This window comes from Nomascus leucogenys, chromosome 2 (assembly GCF_006542625.1).
Source record: "Nomascus leucogenys isolate Asia chromosome 2, Asia_NLE_v1, whole genome shotgun sequence".
NCBI classification, from domain to species: domain Eukaryota; kingdom Metazoa; phylum Chordata; class Mammalia; order Primates; family Hylobatidae; genus Nomascus; species Nomascus leucogenys.
In genome coordinates this window covers 120,833,395-120,853,624 of record NC_044382.1, presented here as the reverse complement: position 1 = coordinate 120,853,624, position 20,230 = coordinate 120,833,395, and the positions used below count along the sequence as shown (strand labels likewise).

The window sequence follows — 20,230 nt, the reverse complement described above, 5'->3', positions numbered from 1 at the left end:
CGCCCATCACAATGCCCGGCTAATTTTTTTCTAATTTTAGTAGAGACAGGGTTTCACCATGTTGGTCAGGATGGTCTCGATCTCTTGACCTCATGATCCACCTGCCTCGGCCTCCTAAAGTGCTGGGATTACAGGTGTAAGCCACGACGCCCGGCCCCAACTCTCCTGATTCTTAATCCAATGAGTCATTTTCACTTCACCTTAATGCTCTGGTTTTAATATGGACATCTGTCTTTCTCTTGATAATCCATTTCTGAAAATCAGATATTCTCTGTAGGAATACACTCTATGCAGAAGCTTATTTTCCACTATTTTAAGTGGGAAAAATTTTAATGTATTACATATCAATGTAAAACTCAAAGAATTCGCTAAGTATTAATAAAATACAGCAAAATACCTATATATAAGTAACAAATATCATGTTAGGATGTTAGATGCTAAAAACACTTGCTGCTCTCCAAATAGTTACTATAGTAAGAAACAATTGCTTTGTTTGCAGGAATACATAGCACATCCCCTGTGATGTTCTGCATATTCTTCAAAATGTCCACCAAGGATTCTGATATTCTGTCAAAAATGTTACTTAAGACATTTCCTGCATATCATAATGTTGTATTGCATTTTGGGGATGTATAGCTTTTCCTATATAAGCAACTACAGTAAAACATTATATGAATTTTGGATATTAAAAACCAAAAGGCAGCAGGGTGCAGTGGCTCACGCCTATAATCCTAAGCACATTGGGAGGCCAAGGTGGGCAGATCACGAGGTCAGGAGATCAAGACCATCCTGGCCAACATGGTGAAACCCTATCTCTACTAAAATACAAAAAATTAGCTGGGCGTGGTGGCACGCGCCTGTAGTACCAGCTACTTGAGAGGTTGGGGCAGGGAAATCACTTGAACCCGGGAGGCAGAGGTTGCAGTGAGCTGATCGTGCCACTGCACTCCCACCTGGCAACAGAGCAAGACTCTGTCTCAAAAAAAAGACCAAAAAAACAAAACCAACCAAAAGGCTTCCACAGGGAAATAACTAGAGAGGTGGTCTTGCAGGGGCTGCTGTAATTAACTGGCACTATGCCAAGGAAACAAAGCTAATGCCAATGAAAAACAGTCATTTAATTCTCCATTTTGGGTCAATGCAAATGCGTCTCTCAAAAAAAACCAAGGATCTGAACCTCTGGTAACATCTTATAATTCAGTAAGATCTGCTGCTGGCTAAGCCTAGGGCATGCTAGAGCAGAGTTGCTGGGAAAACTAAGAGTAACATGCAACTACTTGCACATACTGAGGGTACCTCAAGGCGCTGGCTTCCTTGGAGTGCTCGTACCTTTAACAGAAGGTCTTAGTCTACCATTGTGTGTGTGCGGAAGGCTGATTTGAGTTTTTGCATGATTGCACATTCATGCACATAGCATTACTATCCATGTGTAGTGAGACTACTAGATGCTAGTCTGAGTCTTTACCCTTCCATCATCTACTGCCATGCTTTCCCAAGTCTGAAGATCCTGTTTTCCAAGATCTGTGCTCAGTAAACAAGCTTTGGAGTCTTTAAATGTAAGGAATAGGAAAGGTGAAGAGAGGCCTGGCTTAAAATCATAACATGGAGATTATGGCAGTGAATTGCATTGGGTTGAATGGTCTGATATGGAAAGCAGGCTGTGTAGTTCCTCTAGTCTAGAAATTCTATTTTTTGAGACACAGTCTCACTCTGTCACCCAGGCTGGAGTGAAGTGGCATGATGTCGATTCACTGCAACCTCCGCCTTCCAGATTCAAGCGATTCTCCTGCCTCAGCCTCCCAAGTAGCTTGGATTACAGACGCCTGCCACCACACCTGGCTAATTTTTGTATTTTTAGTAGAAACGGAGTTTTGTCATGTTGGCCAGGCTGGCCTCAAACTCCTGACCTCAAGTGATCCACCCACCTCAGCCTCCTAAAGTGCTGGGATTACAGGTGTAAGCCACTACGCCTGGCCTAGTCCATTCTTTTTTTTTTTTTTTTTTTTTTTAAGAACAAAACTAGTTTATTTGGATTTGGGACTCTGAACAGTTCTGTCTCTATTACCCGACCTCCTCCTGCCATGACTTCGGCACCTAGAGGAACTTTGGCTCCGGCTGCGGTGGCTCCTGCGGCTCCTGCGGCTCTGGCTCCGGCTGCCCTGGTCCCGGCTGCGGTGCCTATTTCTTCCTCTGCTTGGTGAATTGTGCCTCTCCCGACTCTTCGATGTGCGTTTGTGAGATTTCTTCCCCCTGTGACTACTCCTTTTTCTCTCGGATTCCCCATTTCTTTTGCAGGAGTGGTCTGGACTAGGGTTTCTCCTTCCCCACTGCCTGCTGTAGTAGTGGTCGTGGTGGCCCATCTTCTCCCTCCTCTCCGAGTTCTTGCCAAAGGAGGAGCCAGTCTGATCTGGAGACAAGTAGGTGTCTCTATTAGCTTCCCAGAATTCATTGTTGGGATTTCTGAACACATGAAGAAAGTTGCAGTGTTTCCCTCTTGGACATTGTTGTATTTCAAATAAACCACAAATCGCCATTTTCCACCGGGTCACTGGGCAGAATTCACATTGCAGCTGTCGTCCTGCATACCATCGTCCGTTAAACAGAGAAAGGGCTGCTTGGCATTCTTCTTCCGACTGGTACTGAACATATACATTGCCCCTCAGGTGAGGTTCCAAATTGCAGCTGACCTTGAACTGAATCACTTTCCCCACGTTCTTGAACTCGGGCAACACATCTTCATAGAAATCTAGGAACTGTTGGTAGGTTTCTTCCTCGCTATACTCCAGGCTTGCGTCAGGGTCATAGTCATCCCTCCTGCACTGCTCCATTCCAAACGTTGTAAACATGCTCTTAATAAGAAGGGTAGGACTGGATGTTGGGAAATTATGTTTACGTGAACATCTGTGTCCAAATCTGCAAGCTCCTGTTTTACTGTAGAAGGGACAATTAGCTCGATCCTTCTCCATTACTCTGAAATCCACGGGTGGTTCTGGGTTTTGCCATATGGTACCATTTTCTAACTCATTTTCAGCCTGATCCAGCATCTTCTGCACAGCTTCCTCTTTTTCTTTCTTCTCCTGTTGTTTCTGCTCCTCCTCTTCTCTCTCTTTCCTCTGCTGTTCTTTCCATTGTTCCTTTAACTCTCTCTCTTGTTCTTCTTGCCATTTTTTAGCCGCCTCTTCCTTTTCCTTCTTTATTCTGAATTCTTCTTGTGCCTTCTGCTCTCTCAGCAACCACTCCTCATGTAATCTTTGCCTCTCTCTTTCCAATAGCTTCTCTTCTTCTAGTTGTTGTTCTTCAATAAAAGTGTCCTCCTCCTCCTTCTGTAAGAGTCCTGAGTCTCTCAGTCGAGCAAGTTCCTGCCGACGTTTCTTTCGTTTCTCCTTCTTCAGGGCGGCCCTGTACTTTTTGTGGCTTGGTTTCTCTGGAAACGTCATCTTCTCGGGAAACATCATCTTCTCGAGTGCAGCCATCTTGCCAGCACCGCCTGGCCCCTCAGACATTCTTAACCTATGGGAATGTATGGAAGATTTTGTTCATGGCTGCCACTGTCAGTGATTCTACGAATATTTTATGATGTTTTCTAGTACTGTTTTGTTTGCATAGTTGTATATATTAGAAATTACTTTCATTTTGTTTCTCCTTTATATTGCAGTTTGACTTTTTTTTGTAATTAAGTATATCATAAATTTGAATTTCATTTCATGTACTAAAAGGAGAGTTCTAAAATATTTACTTATGGCCAGGCGCTGTGGCTCACTCCTGTAATCCCAGCACTTTGGGAGGCTGAAGCGGCCAGATCACTTGAGGCCAGGAGTTCGAGACCAGCCTGGCCAACATGGCAAAAACTCATGTCTACTAAAAATAAAAAAATTAGCCAGGCATGGTAGCACGTGCCTGTAATCCCAGCTACTTGGGAGGCTGAGGCAGGAGAATTGCTTGAACCCAGGAGGCAGAGGTTGCAGTGAGCCAAGATTGTGCCACTGCACTCCAGCTTGGGTGACAGAGTGAGACTCTTTCTCAAAAATAAAAAATAAAAATAAATATTTGCTTAAATATTTTTGGTTCTAGGATTTGCTTTCCCCCACTGAAAGCTAACATGTTCTCCTGTTAGTAATGTTTCATAGATGTTGTTAGAAAACACAGTATTCTTGGGTTAGAGAAAGTCCTTGCTATGCTTAGTAATTTTATTTTCTTACAAAATTATAGGGGTAAATTTTAAAATTTTCAATTAATACCTATTTTATAGAGGAAAAAGCAGACATAAGTGATTAAGTAACTTGTACAAGGTTTGCTTAGCTAGTAAATGGCAGAACCAGGATTGGAAGTTTGTTTCTTTGAGTCCATCCTGTTACTCTCTATATACTATATTAACTCTTTGAATCCCTGTTTGTTGGGTTGAGAGATCTGTATATATCTTTAGAGTGAGATTTTAGGCTGGGTGCAGTGGCTCACGCCTGTAATCCCAGCACTTTAGGAGGCCGAGGCGGGGGGATCACTTGAGGTCCGGAGTTTGAGACCAGCCTAGCCAACATGGCGAAATCCCATCTCTACAAAAAGTACAAAAATTGGCTGGGCGCGGTGGCTCACGCCTGTAATCCCAGCACTTTGGGAGGCCAAGGCCGGCGGATCACGAGGTCAGGAGATCGAGACCATCCTGGCTAACACGGTGAAACCCCATCTCTACTAAAAATACGAAAAATTAGCTGGGCACGGTGGCGGGCGCCTGTAGTCTCAGCTACTTGGGAGGCTAAGGCAGGAGAATGGCATGAACCCGGGAGGCGGAGCTTGCAGTAAGCTGAGATAGCACCACTGCAGTCTGGCCTGGGCAAAACAGCGAGACTCCGTCTCAAAAAGAAAAAGAAAAAAAAAAAAAAGGTACAAAAATTAGCCAGACGTGATGGTGCGTGCCTGCATGCCTGTGGTCTCAGCTACTTGGGGGGCTGAGGCAGGAGAATCACTTGAGCCCAGGAAGTTGAGGCTATAGTGTTCTGTATTTGTGCCACTGCACTCCTGCCTGGGTGACAAAGTGAGACCCTTTTTTATTGAAGGAAAAAAAAAAAAAGACTTAAATTTTGTGTTCTTTATTCTGTATTATTCTTACTAATTTCTAGGTTGTTTTATATATCAATTTTTTTTTTGTCTTTTTGCAACAGGGTCTTGCTTTCTCACCAAGTCTGGATTGCAGTGGTGGTATCACAGCTCACTGCAGTCTCGACCTCCCAAGCTCAAGCCACCCTCCCACCTCAGCCTCCCAGGAGGACCACAGGCACATATCACCAAGCCTGGCTAATTTTAAATTTATTTTTTGTGGCCGGGCGCGGTGGCTCACGCCTGTAATCCCAGCACTTTGGGAGGCTGACGGGGGCGGATTATTTGAGGCCAGGAGTTCAAGAACAGCCTGGCCAACATGGTGAAACCCCGTCTCTACTAAAAATACAAAAATTAGCTGGGCATGGTGGTGTTTGCCTGTATTCCCAGCTACTTGGGAGGCTGAGACAGGAGAATCGCTTGAATCCGGGAGGTGGAGGTTGCAGTGAGCTGAGGTCATGCCACAGCACTCCAGCCTGGGTAAGAGAGCAAGAATCCGTCTCAAAAAAAAAAAAAAGTTTTTTTCATAGAGATGGGGTCTCCCTATGTTACACAGGCTAGTCTCAAAACTCCTGGGCTCATGTGATCCTCCAACCTCAGCCTCCCAAAGTGCTGGGATTATAGGTGTAAGCCTGGCTAGTGCATCAGTTTCTGATGGAAATGTTAAAATCTATGATTGCAGATTTTGTCCATTTGTCTATATAATTCTGACTTACATTTACATATTTCAAAGCCATATTTGAAAGCTATCTATAGCTATATATAAAATATATAATTATAAAAATATTGTATTACAAACATATGCAAAGCTAGATATAATTTACATATTTCAAAGGTATATACAAGTTCAGGAATTTTAATATTCTTGGTGAATTGCTTTCCTTCTTTAACATTCTATTTACTTATTTTGCCTTAAGTAATTTGTATGTATTAATATTACTAATGAGCTATTTTGGGAGTTGGTGTTTGTCTGATATATCTTTCCCATAACTTTATTTTCAGTGTTCCTATTTGGTTTTGTTGTAGGTATGTTTCTTAACCATACAGCTATAGTTTTGGGGTTTTATAAAAAATTTAGTCCTATAGTCTCTGGGTTTTGTTTTGTTTTTGAGATGAGCTCTTGCTGTGTTGCCCAGGATGGTCTCTGCATTAGTCTGTTCTCATGCTGCTAATAAAGACATAGCCGAGACTGGGCAATTTATAAAGGAAAGAGGTTTAATTGACTCACAATTCCACATGGCTGTGGAGGCCTCACAATCGTGGTGGAAGATGAAGGAAAAGCAAAGGGATGTCTTACATGGCGGTGGCAGGCAAGAAAGAATGAGAGCCAAGCGAAAGGGGAAACTCCTTATAAAACTATCACATCTCGTGAGACTTATTCACTACCATGAGAACAGTATGGTGGGAAACCACGCCCATGATTCAGTTATCTCTCACCCTGTCCTTTCCACAACACATGAGAATTATGAGAGCTACAGTTCAAGATGAGATTTGGGTGGGGACACAGCTAAACCATGTCAGTCTCCAACTCCTGGGCCCAAGCAATCCTTGCACCTTGGCCTCCCAAGTCACTGGGACTACAGGTGCATGCCACCATGCCCAGCAAGTCTCTGTCTTAAAAACTCTTGTGGATGTGTAACAAATTTTAATTCATAAAGGTTACATTTCAAGAGTTACTTTTTACTGTAGTTGAGATAAGGGGAGTCTGGGCAACATTGTGAGACTTGTCTCTACAAAAAAAAGTTATAAAAATTTAGCCAGGCCTGGTGGTTCATGCCTGCAGTCAGTCCCAGCTACTTGGGAGGCTGAGGTGGGAAGACTGTTTGAACCCAGGAGTTCAAGGCTGCAGTAAGCCATGTTCATGCCACTGCATTCCAGCCTTGGTGACAGAGCAAGACTCTCAAAAAGAATAATCTGGAGATATTGTTGAGAACTTGGGTTTCGTTTTCTATTTTGAGTGCAATACAAGTTCAAAGTGTAGTATAAATTTCTCAGAGCCAACATGGTGCTGATGGAGCGAGCTATTTGTGCATTTTAAACTGAAACTCTTGTCATTAGTGTTAGCCCTTTATCAGCTTTGTATCTCTAAAACACTTGAAAGACTATCTTAGAAAGGCATCATAGCTTGTTGATTATTAGAGTACATCCGTTGGTTTGGAATCATAAGGACTAAGACTTTTAAATTTAAAGCATGAGAAATTAAGATGTTTTTACATTAAGAAGAAGTTGTAAAAAATACTGATTTGGAATCTCTGTAAGTGACTTCTGTTTTTTTGTAGTCACCTAGGCTGTGTGGAATACAATGTGGTTAGAATCTTTTAAACTAAAATAACTCAGTATGTTGTTTATTAAACTTTCTAGGGAAATGGGCAGATTACTCTGAATATTCCCTTTCCTTCTTTTTTTCTTTTTATCTTAAAAAGGAGTAAACTGCATGGATGACTTGAAGTGGCGAGTTGGTATTTATTATTTGAATAAACAGTAAAAATATTTTGGACATAGTGTGAAAATCCTTATTTAAGTAATTAGGGCAGAATTCTTGTCAATTAAAAAAAAATCTCAATGGCAAAGTAGAGCTGTAAAGGAGTTAGGAATAATAACTACATTCAAGATGAAAAATGAAGAACAGCTGTAAAGATTCCTTGAAGGCTAAGATCTACCCAAAACTGAGGTTCCACCAAAGGAAGAATTCAAGAATGGACAAGGTATTTTTTCTATAACAGGATGAATAAATGTGATAAACTTACCAAGAGAAGCCTACCAAGCACAGGCCTCCTAGATATTAGGCTTATCTGTACAGGGCTTTATACATGCAGATAAGTACTATATTTTCTTAAATTGATTTCTAAGAGTTATGATTAATAAAAGCCTCTTACAGCTATATACTAAAACGTGGTCCAAGTTAGGAAGATAGTTAAGCTCCTGGACCTGGTGTTTTACCCTTTCTTTTTTAGTCTCAGCTTTTCCTTATCAGCTCATCACTCATCATGTTTTTTCCATCTAAAGAAAGCCCACCTTTAACCTGCAGAAAACACTGGTAATGCCTTTGGAGAAAATAACAGAGGCATTTCCCATCCCCAGAGTAGTGAAAGACAGTGTGTATTCTCAGAATGTGCCCGCTCCACCCTCCTGTTACCCATGCTGGCTCTTATTCTGTGCAGTGTGGCTTCCTGCTGTGGTGCATGGCTCCGAGCCCTTCTAACGGGGCTGAACTGCTCTACAAGCGCATCATCCGTCCTTTCTTCCTGAAGCACGAGTCCCAGGTGGACAATGTGGTCAAGGACCTTAAAGACAAGGCCAAAGAGACTGCAGATGCCATCACTAAAGAAGGTAAGACTCAGGAACAACATGGCCGCACATGTGAGAGGAGATGTGACACACTGGGCACAAGTAACAGGCTTCCTGGCCTTCTTGTCTTATCAGCCAAATGCCAACGTTACTCTGGGATTTCTTTACAAAGTCTTTGCCTATTGAGAACACTTACAGTTCTCGACTTTTCCCAAGACTCTTCCTCCATGCCACATTTAATGTAGCCTTCAGTCAGAACATTAGGAAAAATGACTTTCCTTGGTAGGCAGCGATTTTAGAGAATCATCTATATTGATATGCAAGTACATCTCTTCTAATTGTTTATTTAATTTTTTTGCATTATACTTAATTATATAGGTAGTTTTAAATAAATGGAGAAAGCACCTTTCAAAAGCTGTACTAGCAGGAAAAATTCCATCAAGCATTTACATAGTAAATTTCTATAATTTTACAAAAAATTCTTGATCTTTACTTGAACTGTACATGAGGGAAAAGAGCCCCCTCAGGTACGTGTTCTCTCCACTTGCAGAAGCAAACTAAAGGACCTAAAACTAGAGACAAGCCTGGGATGCCAAAAAGGGGGAGGAGAAATGATAAAGAGCCATTCATGAACTCCATGTCTACTCTAATACACTTGTCTAATCACCCTCACACAATAAATATTTAGGGCAAACTACCACTCTTTAGAAAAAGTACAACCTCAAAAGCTATAGTTCTGAATTGTAACGTATCGAATACCTTGGACTGCTGGATGCCAAGACAATACTTGGGGTTATCTATGACGTTTGAACAGGTAAATATGTTAGGGGAATTCTCTAGGACTGTACACTCTCTGGCCTTTTGAATGAAGCACAGGCAGCCTTCTCTGCTATCCTCCAGGCAGTGTAATAGTCAAGGAAAAGGGCAATAGTATTGGATCACTCCTTAGACACTAACCAGCTGGGGAAAGAGTTAATTGGCCAGTCTCCTCCTTAGAATGGTTTGAACCAAGTGGAGAGGCCATGTCGCTGAAGGGGAAAGGGGAGCCCTCATACCCACAGTCACTATAAATATCCAGTAGACAGGAAGATGGCTTCGGGCAGTGGCTGGATGGAAGTAGAGTGGAGATACCCAGGTCTGGAATGAAGTCATCTTCTACAAAGTCTTCCTTCACTGAGACCATGAACTCTGGGTGATCATTCTCTAAGAGACTGAGAGGTGCTTCCTTGATTTTCACTACCACATTAGCTTGGCTCTCTGTCTCAGACTACGGGCTTGGCATATATGTAGTCAAAATTAATTAGTTCATTAATAGCTTCAAGCTTGGCTGATAATATCCCCACTGACAGAGTAATGGAGGCTGGTTAGGAATTGGGTCCTTCTGAGTAGACCTCTGGGAGCTGCTCCAGGCTGGCAGACTCTGGGGAAGGATATTTGAAGAACACTACTGGGTCTAAGTTGTCCAGAATGCCCAACAGGATATCATACTGGGAAGGTAGTTGATGTTTACTTCCAACCCCACCACAACTAACTTCTACCCTCATCTGCCTAGTTAGGGATGTCAAGCATCAAATGGATGGAATTATCTTGGTTTTCGCCTCCTCTTCAGTAACCAGAGCATCCATCCCCAAGTGCTGTCTTCACTCATGGTTCTCAACTACGAGTCCATGCATTTTCTCTTGTAAAAGCTGATTTCCTAGCAAAAGTTTTTGGTTCTGTTCTAAATCTACCACTTGCTGTTTCAGGTCACTCATTTGAGCTTGCTTTCTGTCTCTGGTGGTTTGAGCTGCTAACCCTGTTTTTCAGTTTCCTCCTCAGTGCCTTCTCCTTGAGGCTCCCCACCCCCACAGCACTCACCATCTCCTGGCTGGCTTCTCTCTGGGCTGGCACCATGAGCAGCAGGGCCTAGCTGGCCAAGGCTGTAGCAGCAGGCCCACCAGACAGAAGCAGTACTTTGGAGGCCCTGACGGCCAGCCTAATTCAGTTCAGGTTGATCGGTTCAGTATGCTGTTCAGTTTTTGTTATGGGTACAAAAGAATGTCCACTCTCAGCTCTGATTAATTCACTCAATAAATATTTATTTATTGAGGTGTTTAATATGTGCCAAGCATGTTCATAACACTGGCAGTGAACCAGCAAACCAAAGAGACCATACTCCTTGAATTCATGAAGCTTACAGTCTAGTTGAGAGATAGGCAGTAAAATTGAAAACTAGATGGTATATTTACCAGATAATATAGGGAAAAAATAAAGCAAGTAGAAAGATGCGGGGGCCAAGGACTGGAGGGATGGTTATGATTTTAAATAGAGACATTTAGGAAATCTTTACCAGAAGGCTCTAGTGAATCAGACTCAATAGTAGTAAAGGAATCAGGAACAGTGACTCAGCCTATAATCCCAACATTTTGGGAGGCCAAGGCAGGAGATCACTTGAGGCCAGGAGTTTGAGACCAGCTTGTTTGTGACGGGGTCTCCTATGGAGACCTGCTCTCTACAAAAATTAAAAAATTAGCTGGACATTGTAACGCAAGCCTGTGGTCCCAGCTACTCAGGAGGCTGAGGCAGGAGAATCACTTGGGCCCAGGTAGTCAAGGCTGCAAGTGAGCTGTGCCACTCTAGCCTGGGTTACAAAGCAAAACCCTATTCCCCTAAAAAAAAAAATAATAGAGAGGGAGAAAATGGTAAAAGAAGGAACCAAGGGGAATCATACTCCAGAATGAGCTGCATATACAGAAGTCCTGAGGTGGGAGCAACAGAAGAAGTGATCTAGAGGGGTGCAGGAGGAAACGAGGTGGGAGAGGTTGCGAGTGGAGGCTGGAAGACATATCACATAATGCCTTATAGACCGTAAAGGTTTCGCTTCTACTCTGTGTGAGATGTGGAGGCATTGGGGAATTTTAACCACAGGAGCAAAATGATCTGTTCTGTGTTTTAACAAGATGCCTGTGGCCAATGTATTAGGAACAGACTGAATGGGGATAAGGCAGGAAATTGGGAGAACAGTTAAAAGGTTCTTGCAGTGATCTGGCTGGAGGTGATGATGGTGGCTTGGTTCCTTGTGTAGTGGTAGGGGGTAAGAAGTATCAGACTCTTGATATATTTCAAAGTTAGAAGTAATGGGATTTGCTTATGGATTGGGCATGGGTCAGAGGGGTTAAGGACAAGGACGAGCTTTTTAGCCTGAACAAATGGAAGGATAAAATTGCCACTGAGCTGGAGAAGACTGGGTAGAAGAGGTTTTGTTGGGGTGGGAGGTTGTGGTGGGTGGGGGGATATGGAATTCAGTCCTGGACATTTGTTTGAGGTGTCTGTTAGATACCTACAAGGATTAGTCAAATAGCTAGTTGGATACAGGTGTCAAGAGTTCAAGAAACAGGTCTGGACTGGAGATATAAATTTGGGGGCCACAAGCTTATAAATATTAAGCATGAGACTAGATGAGATCACGAAGGTAGTGTAGTTAGGAAACAGGAGGTCCAAAGACTGAACGCTGGGGAGTCTAAGGTTTAGAGACCAGAGAAATGAGAAGCAACCGGCAAAGCAGACTGATTAAGGAGTGGCCAATTGAGGTAGCAAGAAAACCATGAGTGTGTGGTATCCTTGGGGCCAAGAACAGAAAGTGTTTCTTTCAAAGAGGAGAAGTGATCTGTGATGTTACATGCTGTCGACAGGTCAAGTAAGATAAGGACTGAGAACTGAGCAGATTTAGCAATGAGGAAGGTACTAGTGATTTTGATAACACAGATTTTGTGGAGTGGTATCAAACTCCTGATTGCAATGGATTTGAGAGAATGAGAGAAAAGGGATGAGAGAATATAGATCTTTCTTTTGAGAAATTTCCTGTAAAGGGGAGCAGAAGAATGGGGCTATAACTGGAAGAAGGAATTAGGGTCCTGAAATTTTAAAAGTTTTTTTCTTAAGGTAGGAGAAACAAGGCCTGTTTGAAAATTAATGGGAATAATTCAACAGAGCAAAAAATGATGATAGGAGTGAGGGTGAATTGTTGGAGCTCTGTCCTTGACCAGTGAAGGATCCAGTGTACAGTAGAGGGATTGGTCAGAAGAGCTAGAGGTTTATGATAACAGCAGAGAAATCAGGGTTTATGGTATGCTGTGAGCACATGTGACTATGGGAGCCTACAGAAGTGACTTTCTAATTGTTTCAAATTTCTCAGTAAAGTAGGAAGACAGAAGGCCAATTGAGAGAGGATGGGGAAGGAGACAATGGAAAGAGAAGGTATGAAATAGTTGCAAAGGAGAGGGACTGCTCAACTTTTTCTGTAAAGGGCCAGATAACAAATGTTTTAAGTTTCGTGAGCTATCATGTCTCTGTCACAGCTACTCTCCTCTGCCACTGTAGTGTGAAAACAGCCATGGACACTACATAAGCGAGTGTGGCTGCAGTGTGCTGGCCCTTCTAGGATAGTCAGAGAGTAAATGGACTGTCAGGCAGTGTTAAAGGCATGCTTGACATTTGTGTTCATGAATTTATAGTGAAACCAGTTCTTGTTTATGTTTTTCTCCAGCCATACTCAGCTACATGGGTATAGCTGCAGAGTAGGTGGAGCGTTGTGTCAAGGTTGTGATTTCCAGCAAGAACTATGAAGTGAGGGTGGGACTGTGGAGTGGTTAATGCTTGACAATGGAATTTAACCTGAATAAGGTGGGAAGTGGTGGTGGGAGAACTCTGAATCAGGATAATAGCGGGAATACTCCACCATCATCTATAATGAGCAAAAAAGGGGGGTGGGGAGTGCACTACAAAGATAAAAGGTGATAGTGGGTGAGGGGGATGCTTGATACAAGATTATGGAGAGACTGCAGTATTGGTACTAACAGGGATCCTGGGAGTCAGTGCCATATGTAGGGTGGAACGTAAGGGTTATTGGAGGGGAGGAACTAAGAGGTCAGGATATTAGGTCAGGTATGTCTACATGGATATTAAAATCATCAATAATTAAAACAGGAATAGTAGGTCAAGTGCAGTGCTCACACCTGTAAATCCCAGAACTTTGAGAGGTCAAGGTAGGTGGATTGCTTGAGCTCAGGTGTTTGAGACCAGCCTAAGTAACATGGTGAAAACCAATCTCTACAAAAAAACAAAAATTAGCCAGATGTGGTGATGCGTACCAGTAGTCCCAGCTACTCAAGAGGCTGAGATGGGAGGATCACCTGAGCCTGGGAGGTTGAGGCTGCAGTGAGCTGAGAGGGTATCACTGCACTCCAGCCTGGGTGACAGAGTGAGATCCTGTCTCTAAATAAATAAATAAATAAATAATAGGAGTAGTGTTAGAAAGGAACATTAAGTTAGGAGCTAAAATCTTCAAGAAATAAGGCAGAGCAGCCCAAGAGTCAGGGATGACAGGGAAAAGGAAGGCTACTCAGTGATATAATCTGATGACATGAGATTCTGAAAGTGGCAATGAAGAACAAAAACACCTACCAGATCCATTTGTACTAGGGTCATGAGAGGAAAGAAACAGCCACCACTGGAGAAAGCAATGTCCTCAGGGCACAGCCAGCTTTCTCTAAGAGCAAGAAGGTAAAGGAAACATTTGGAGGAATGGGTGAGGATACAGATCTTGAGTTCCAGAGGGACTCAAGGATTTTAGAAATTGGAGAAAGGTTTTTGTGTTTTTTAGAGCTCTGTGGTAGTTAAACATGGGAGTTGTGAGGTAGCCTGACCATGGGGAAGTAAAATCCCAAGACAGTTCTCCAGCAGCACTGATGCCCCAGAGGTGGTATGTTCCTCATTTCTCCCTCACAGACCTCTCTTCTCTGGACTCCTACTTTTGGGCATACAAATGCAGTCTACTTCAATATGTTTTAGGTATTTTTTAACTTGTAGCCTTAACCTCCTCCCACTTTAGGATTGCCGGCTTTTTTTTTTTTTTTTGAAACAAGAGTCTCACTCCGTTGACCAGGCTGGAGTGCAGTGGCATGATCTCGGCTCACTGCAGCCTCCACCTTCCAGGTTCAAGGGATTCTCCTGCCTCAGCCTCCCAAGTAGCTGTGATTACAGGTGTAGGCCACCACGCCCAGCTGATATTTGTATTTTTAGTACAGACACGGTTATGCCATGTTGGCCAGGCTGGTTTCAAACTCCTGGCCTCAAGTGATCCACCCACCTCGGCCTCTCAAAGTGCTGGGATTACAGGTGTGAGCCACCACGCCCGGCCAGGATTACCAGCTTCTTTTTAAGAGCTTTCTTTTCTTCTCCCTTCCCTTAGCCTAATCAGCAACCTGTGGTGATGTCATTTCTGTCTACTTCACCCACATTCCTTAGCCTCTTGGTTCTCTTAGATATCAATACTTAAAATCCAATCTTACTTTGGTATGACACATTTCTGGCAAGAGAATTAAAATAAGTTAGGAGGAATTTACATGCTGACACATTTTAGACTTTTCTCAAAGCTTTTGGATTAACTAGGAATTTTTACAAAGGGTTATTAGTTAAGGGAAGGACTACATTTTCTCCTTTGCTATGAACTTGGTTCAGTAATTTTAACAGAGCAAAGGGAGAACAGCTGTCAGGCAGCTGGTGGACAAGAAGGGACTCCTTGGCTCTCATCACTAAGACTCTGGGCTCCATCAAGAACAGCTGCAGATTGTAAAATCTCTCTCACAGGGGGCCCTGGAGCTTCTAGACAACCCCTTTCCCCTCCATCTCTCACACTGCACTGGTTCTTATAGCACATTCCCTGCCACTTGGTAATTAGAAAGTGGAAGGCTTGGTCTCCTGCAGACGTAAGAAAATATATTTTTCTTTTTTTTCTATAGAGATGGGCTCTCACTGTGTTTTGGCCAGGGTGATCTCAAACTCCTGGCTTCAAGGAATACTCCTACCTCAGCCTCTCAATGCTCTGGGATTACAGACATGAGCCACCACACCTGGACAGAATGTTTTCTTGATCAATGTAGTGTCTTGTCACCAACTCAAAGACTTAGAGCAAACTCTTCTCATCATAGGACAGAATGGTGGCACAATAAGAGTATAAATACAGATTTTAAAAACAATTTAGTATAACAACAATTTATATAGCATTCATGTTGCATTAGGTATTTTAACTAGAGATGGGCTTTTAAAATTTTTTAAAAGTAGAGGTGGGGGGTGGGGGTCTCACCATTCATATTGGCCAGGCTGGTCTCAAATTCCTGGCCTCAAGTGATCTTCCCACCTCAGCCTCCCACAGTGCTGGGATTACAGGCATGAGTCATTATGCCTGGCTGAGATTTAAAGTATATGGAAGAGGCCGGGCGCGCTGGCTTACACCTGTAATCCCAGCACTTTGGGAGGCCGAGGCAGGCAGATCACGAGGTCAGGAGATCGAGACCATCCTGGCTAACACGGTGAAACCCCATCTCTACTAAAAATACAAAAAAAATTAGCTGGGCGTGGTGGCGGGTGCCTGTAGTCTCAGCTACTCGGGAGGCTAAGGCAGGAGAATGGCATGAACCCAGGAGGCAGAGCCTGCAGTGAGCCGAGATCGCGCCACTGCGCCTGAGACTCCATCTCAAAAAAAAAAAAAGATAAATAAAGTATATGGAAGCACATAGGTTATATGGAAATACTATGTATGCCATTCTATTTAAGGGCTTGAGCACTCACAGATTTTGGTATCTGTAGGGTTCCTGGAACTAATCTCCTCTCCCGCACCCCCCACAACCCCCCCCCCAAACACATATATCAAGGGATGACTGTATTTCTAGTGCTGGGAATGAGGACTTCTCTGATTTGTCACCATGGGATAAATATGATGACCTAGTTGTCATCAGATTGATAATATATTGATAAGTGAAATCTTACAGGCAAGCACACAGATACAAACTAGAATTTGAACACTACTCTTAAGGAATCTCTGCTTCTTTTAATGCTTAAAGGAGAACAGAGGGCAGACAGTTTAGGTGACACTGTCACAAGGGGCTAGGCTAGATGACCTTCAAGTATTTTGCTCAAGTATTTAGGATTTGTGCTCTAAGAGGTAACTTCTCCATTTCCTGGAAACCCTCTTAGCCCAGACCACAAACCCCAACATGATCGCACCTGAACATGAGTCATCCAAGTTTTGTTATCTAGTAGCTACATCAGACACAAAGCTTGCATTCCAAAGAGCTTTGATGTATTTTTCTTTCCCTCCTAACAGCGAAGAAAGCCACCGTGAATTTACTGGGTGAAGAAAAGAAGAGCACCTAAACCAGACTGGATGGAAACTTCCTGCCCTCTCTGTACCTTCCTACTAGAGCTTGATGTTATATTAGGGACTGTGGTATAATTATTTTAATAATGTTGCGATGGAAACAATTTTGATATATTAAAGATTGGAACGTGTTGTAAGTTTCTTTGCTTACTTTTACTGTCTATATACATAGGGAGCACTTTAAACTTTTAATGCAGTGGGCAGTGTCCAAGTTTTTGGAAAATGTATTTTGCCTCTGGGTAGGAAAAGATGTATGTTACTATCTTGCAGGAAATATAAACTTAAAATAAAATTATATACCCCACAGGCTGTGTACTTTACTGGGCTCTCCCTGCATGCATTTTCTCTGCAGTTACACTTAGGATAATCTTTATGGTTCTACTTCCTGTAATGTACAATTTTATATAATTCTGAAATGTTTTTAATGTATTTGTGCACATGTACATATGGAAATGTTACTGTCTGACTACAACATGTATCATGCGCATGGGGAGGGAGCAGGGGAAGGTTGTATGTGTCATAACTTCTGTACAGTAAGACCACCTGCCAAAAGCTGGAGGAACCATTGTGTTGGTGTGGTCTACTAAATAATACTTTAGGAAATATGTGATTAATATGCAAATGAACAAAGTGAGAAATGAAATCGAATGGAGATTGGCCTGGTTGTTTCCCTAGTATATGGCATATGAATACCAGGATAGCTTTATAAAGCAGTTAGTCACTCTAGTGATAAATCAGGAAATTTACACACACACACACACACACACACACACACACACACACACACACGAGTAACCTGTAACTCTCAATTCCCTGAAAAACTAGTAATACTGTCTTATCTGCTATAAACTTTACATATTTGTCTATTGTCAAGATGCCACAATGGAAACCATTTCTGGTTTTATCTTCAAAGCAGAGAAACATGTTGATTTAGTCTTCTTTCCCAATCTTCTTTTTTAAACCAGTTTAAGGAACTTCTGGAGATTTGTCCACCTCTGATTACATGTATGTTCTTGTTTATATAATTAGCAACAACATGCTAATGACGACACCTAGCTCTAAGAGCAATTCTGGGAGAATGAAAGGAAGTATAAAGTAACCCATAATCTGCTTGGCAATAGTTAAGTCAATCTATCTTCAGTTTTTCTCTGGCCTTTAAGGTCAAACACAAGAGGCTTCCCTAGTTTACAAGTCAGAGTCACTTGTAGTCCATTTAAATGCCCTCATCCGTATTCTTTGTGTTGATAAACTGCACATGACTACATAGTAAGTACAGAACAATAAAGTTAAAATGGATGTCTCCATTGATCTGCCAAATTGTTATAGAGAGCAATTTGTCTGGACTAGAAAATCTGAGTTTTACACCATACTGTTAAGAGTCCTTTTGAATTAAACTAGACTAAAACAAGTGTAAAACTAAACTAACAAGATTAAACATCCAGCCAGTACAGTATTTTTTAAGGCAAATAAAGATGATTAGCTCACCTTGAGATAACAATCAGGTAAGATCATAACAATGTCTCATGATGTAAAAAATATTAAAGATATCAATACTAAGTGACAGTATCACTCTAATATAATATGGATCACAGCATTTATTTTGGGGAGGAAAACAGTGGTGATTACCGGCATTCTATTAAACTTAAAACTTTGTAGAAAGCAAACAAAATTGTTCTTGGGAGAAAATCAACTTTTAGATTAAAAAAAATTTTTTTAAGTGTCTAGGAGTATTTAAATCCTTTTCTCATAAATAAAAGTACAATTTTCTTGGTGGCAGAATGAAAATTAGCAACTTCTAGCATATAGACTATATAATCAGATTGATAGCATATAGAATATATTATCAGACAAGATGAGGAGGTATAAAAGTTACTATTGCTCATAATGACTTACAGGCTAAAATTAGTTTTAAAATACTATATTAAATTCTGAATGCAATGTTTTTTGTTCCCTTGAGACCGAAATTTAAGTTAACTGTTGTTGGCAGTCTAAGCGTAAATGTTAATAGCAGGAGAAGTTACGAATTGAGCAGTTCTGCCACATGATTTCCCAAATGAAATACTGCCTTGGCTAGAGTTTGAAAAACTAATTGAGCCTGTGTCTGGCTAGAAAACAAGCGTTTATCTGAATGTGAACAGTGTTTCAAAGGTATGTAGTTACAGAATTCCTACCAAACAGCTTAAATTCTTCAAGAAAGAATTCCTGCAGCAGTTATTCCCTTACCTGAAGGCTTCAATCATTTGGATCAACAACTGCTACTCTGGGGAAAGAGTCCTCTACTCACAGCTGAAGAAAATGAGCACACCCTTCACACTGTTATCACCTATCCTGAAGATGTGATACACTGAATGGAAATAGATGTAAATAAAATTGAGTTCTCATTTAACTGTTATATTTCATTTTATTTTGTGGGGCTTTTTTCCTAACCCAGAATTATTTAAGCAAAGTTTTAAGTAAATACAGATAAATGAGCCACAAACACTGCTCTTTATTAACTCTATTCCTCACATGGCTTGTAGTTTTCTCCTGGTCGTTCTTGCCTACCAGAGGAAAAGACTTGCCCTAAAGAAAACATACCAACTCAAAAAGTTTCTACCAATAATTAGCACTACATTTAAAGGAAACCGAACCCACTGGTTTTTTTTATCTGTGTATTGCATTACACACAAAGAAGTCTCCTATGACTTAAGATAGTGTATTGAATGCATCTTGATGTAATAAACTTTTTTTTTTTGAGATGGAATCTTGCTCTGTTACCCAGGCTGGAGTGCAGTGGCACGATCTCAGCCGCCTCCTGGGTTCACGCCATTCTCCTGCCTCAGCCTCCCAGGTAGCTGGGACTACAGGCACCCGCCGCCACGCCCGGCTACTGTTTTGTATTTTTTAGTAGAGGCGGGGTTTCACCACGTTAGCCAGGATGGTCTCGATCTCCTGACCTCATGATCCGCCCGCCTCGGCCTCCCAAAGTGCTGGGATTACAGGCGTGAGCCACAGCGCCTGGGCTTGATGTAGTAAACTTTTTACATGCGCCTCCAAATTATGCTGTACTTGTTTTCAGAAGAGATAAAAAAAAAAAAGGAGTACTTGAAAATTTTGATAAAAACACCCACTTCTGGCCTAGCGGACCTGTAATCCCAGCACTTTGGGATGCCGAGGTGGGCGGATTGCTTGAGTGCATGAGTTCAAGACTAGCCTGGGCCACATGGTGAGACCCTGCCTCTACAAAAAATACAAAAAAATTAGCTGGGTGTGGTGAAGCGTACCCATAGTCCCAGCTACTCAGGAGGCTGAGGTGGGAGGACTTGAGCCCGGGAGGTCAAGGCTGCAGTGAGCCAAGATGGTGCCAGTGCGCTCCAGCCTGGGCTACAGGGCCAGACCCTGTCTCAAAAAAAAAAACAACAAAAACAAAATGTACTTCTGAAGGTATGCGTTGGTCTGCACGGTCTCCTACATCTGCTTTTTGATGTCTGCATGTCTAGAATTATGGTGTTTAGAATAACACAGGTACAATTCAGATCTTTACCCATCAAAGATTACAGTTCTATATAGCATGGCTGGAAAGTAAACAGATTTGAGGATATTAAAAGTTTTCCTGGCTCACTGCTAGAACATTAACTCTTAAAATCTTACAATATACATACTTAGGAGTTTCCT

The 20,230-nt window shown here is 42.0% G+C and overlaps 3 protein-coding genes, 1 long non-coding RNA gene and 1 pseudogene across 4 annotated transcripts in view; 2 read left to right on the top strand and 3 right to left on the bottom strand.

Moving 5' to 3' along the window:
* The window catches only part of REEP5 (receptor accessory protein 5), a 46,532-nt gene extending 27,570 nt beyond the window's left edge, over positions 1 to 18,962 (top strand). The window contains exons 4-5 of the mRNA XM_012505389.2: positions 8,253 to 8,421; positions 16,523 to 18,962. Of these exons, the coding sequence (XP_012360843.1) occupies positions 8,253 to 8,421; positions 16,523 to 16,572 (219 nt within the window). The 3' untranslated portion in view covers positions 16,573 to 18,962. The remainder of the gene's footprint in view (positions 1 to 8,252; positions 8,422 to 16,522) is intronic.
* The window catches only part of SRP19 (signal recognition particle 19), a 32,134-nt gene continuing 13,890 nt past the window's right edge, over positions 1,987 to 20,230 (bottom strand). Inside the window, exon 5 of the mRNA XM_003259834.3 lies at positions 1,987 to 3,510. Coding sequence (XP_003259882.1) covers positions 3,506 to 3,510 — 5 coding nt within the window. The 3' untranslated portion in view covers positions 1,987 to 3,505. The remainder of the gene's footprint in view (positions 3,511 to 20,230) is intronic.
* LOC100586572 (putative U2 small nuclear ribonucleoprotein auxiliary factor 35 kDa subunit-related protein 1) overlaps positions 1,987 to 20,230 on the bottom strand; it is a 32,016-nt gene continuing 13,772 nt past the window's right edge. The window contains exon 3 of the mRNA XM_012505388.2: positions 1,987 to 3,510. Within this exon, the coding sequence (XP_012360842.1) occupies positions 2,025 to 3,503 (1,479 nt within the window). The 5' untranslated portion in view covers positions 3,504 to 3,510 and the 3' untranslated portion in view covers positions 1,987 to 2,024. The remainder of the gene's footprint in view (positions 3,511 to 20,230) is intronic.
* LOC105739440 lies at positions 8,428 to 14,970 on the bottom strand (annotated as a pseudogene).
* LOC115836378 lies at positions 17,255 to 18,962 on the top strand. The gene is made up of 2 exons (XR_004031416.1): positions 17,255 to 17,334; positions 17,367 to 18,962. It is a non-coding gene; the product is annotated as an uncharacterized LOC115836378 (long non-coding RNA).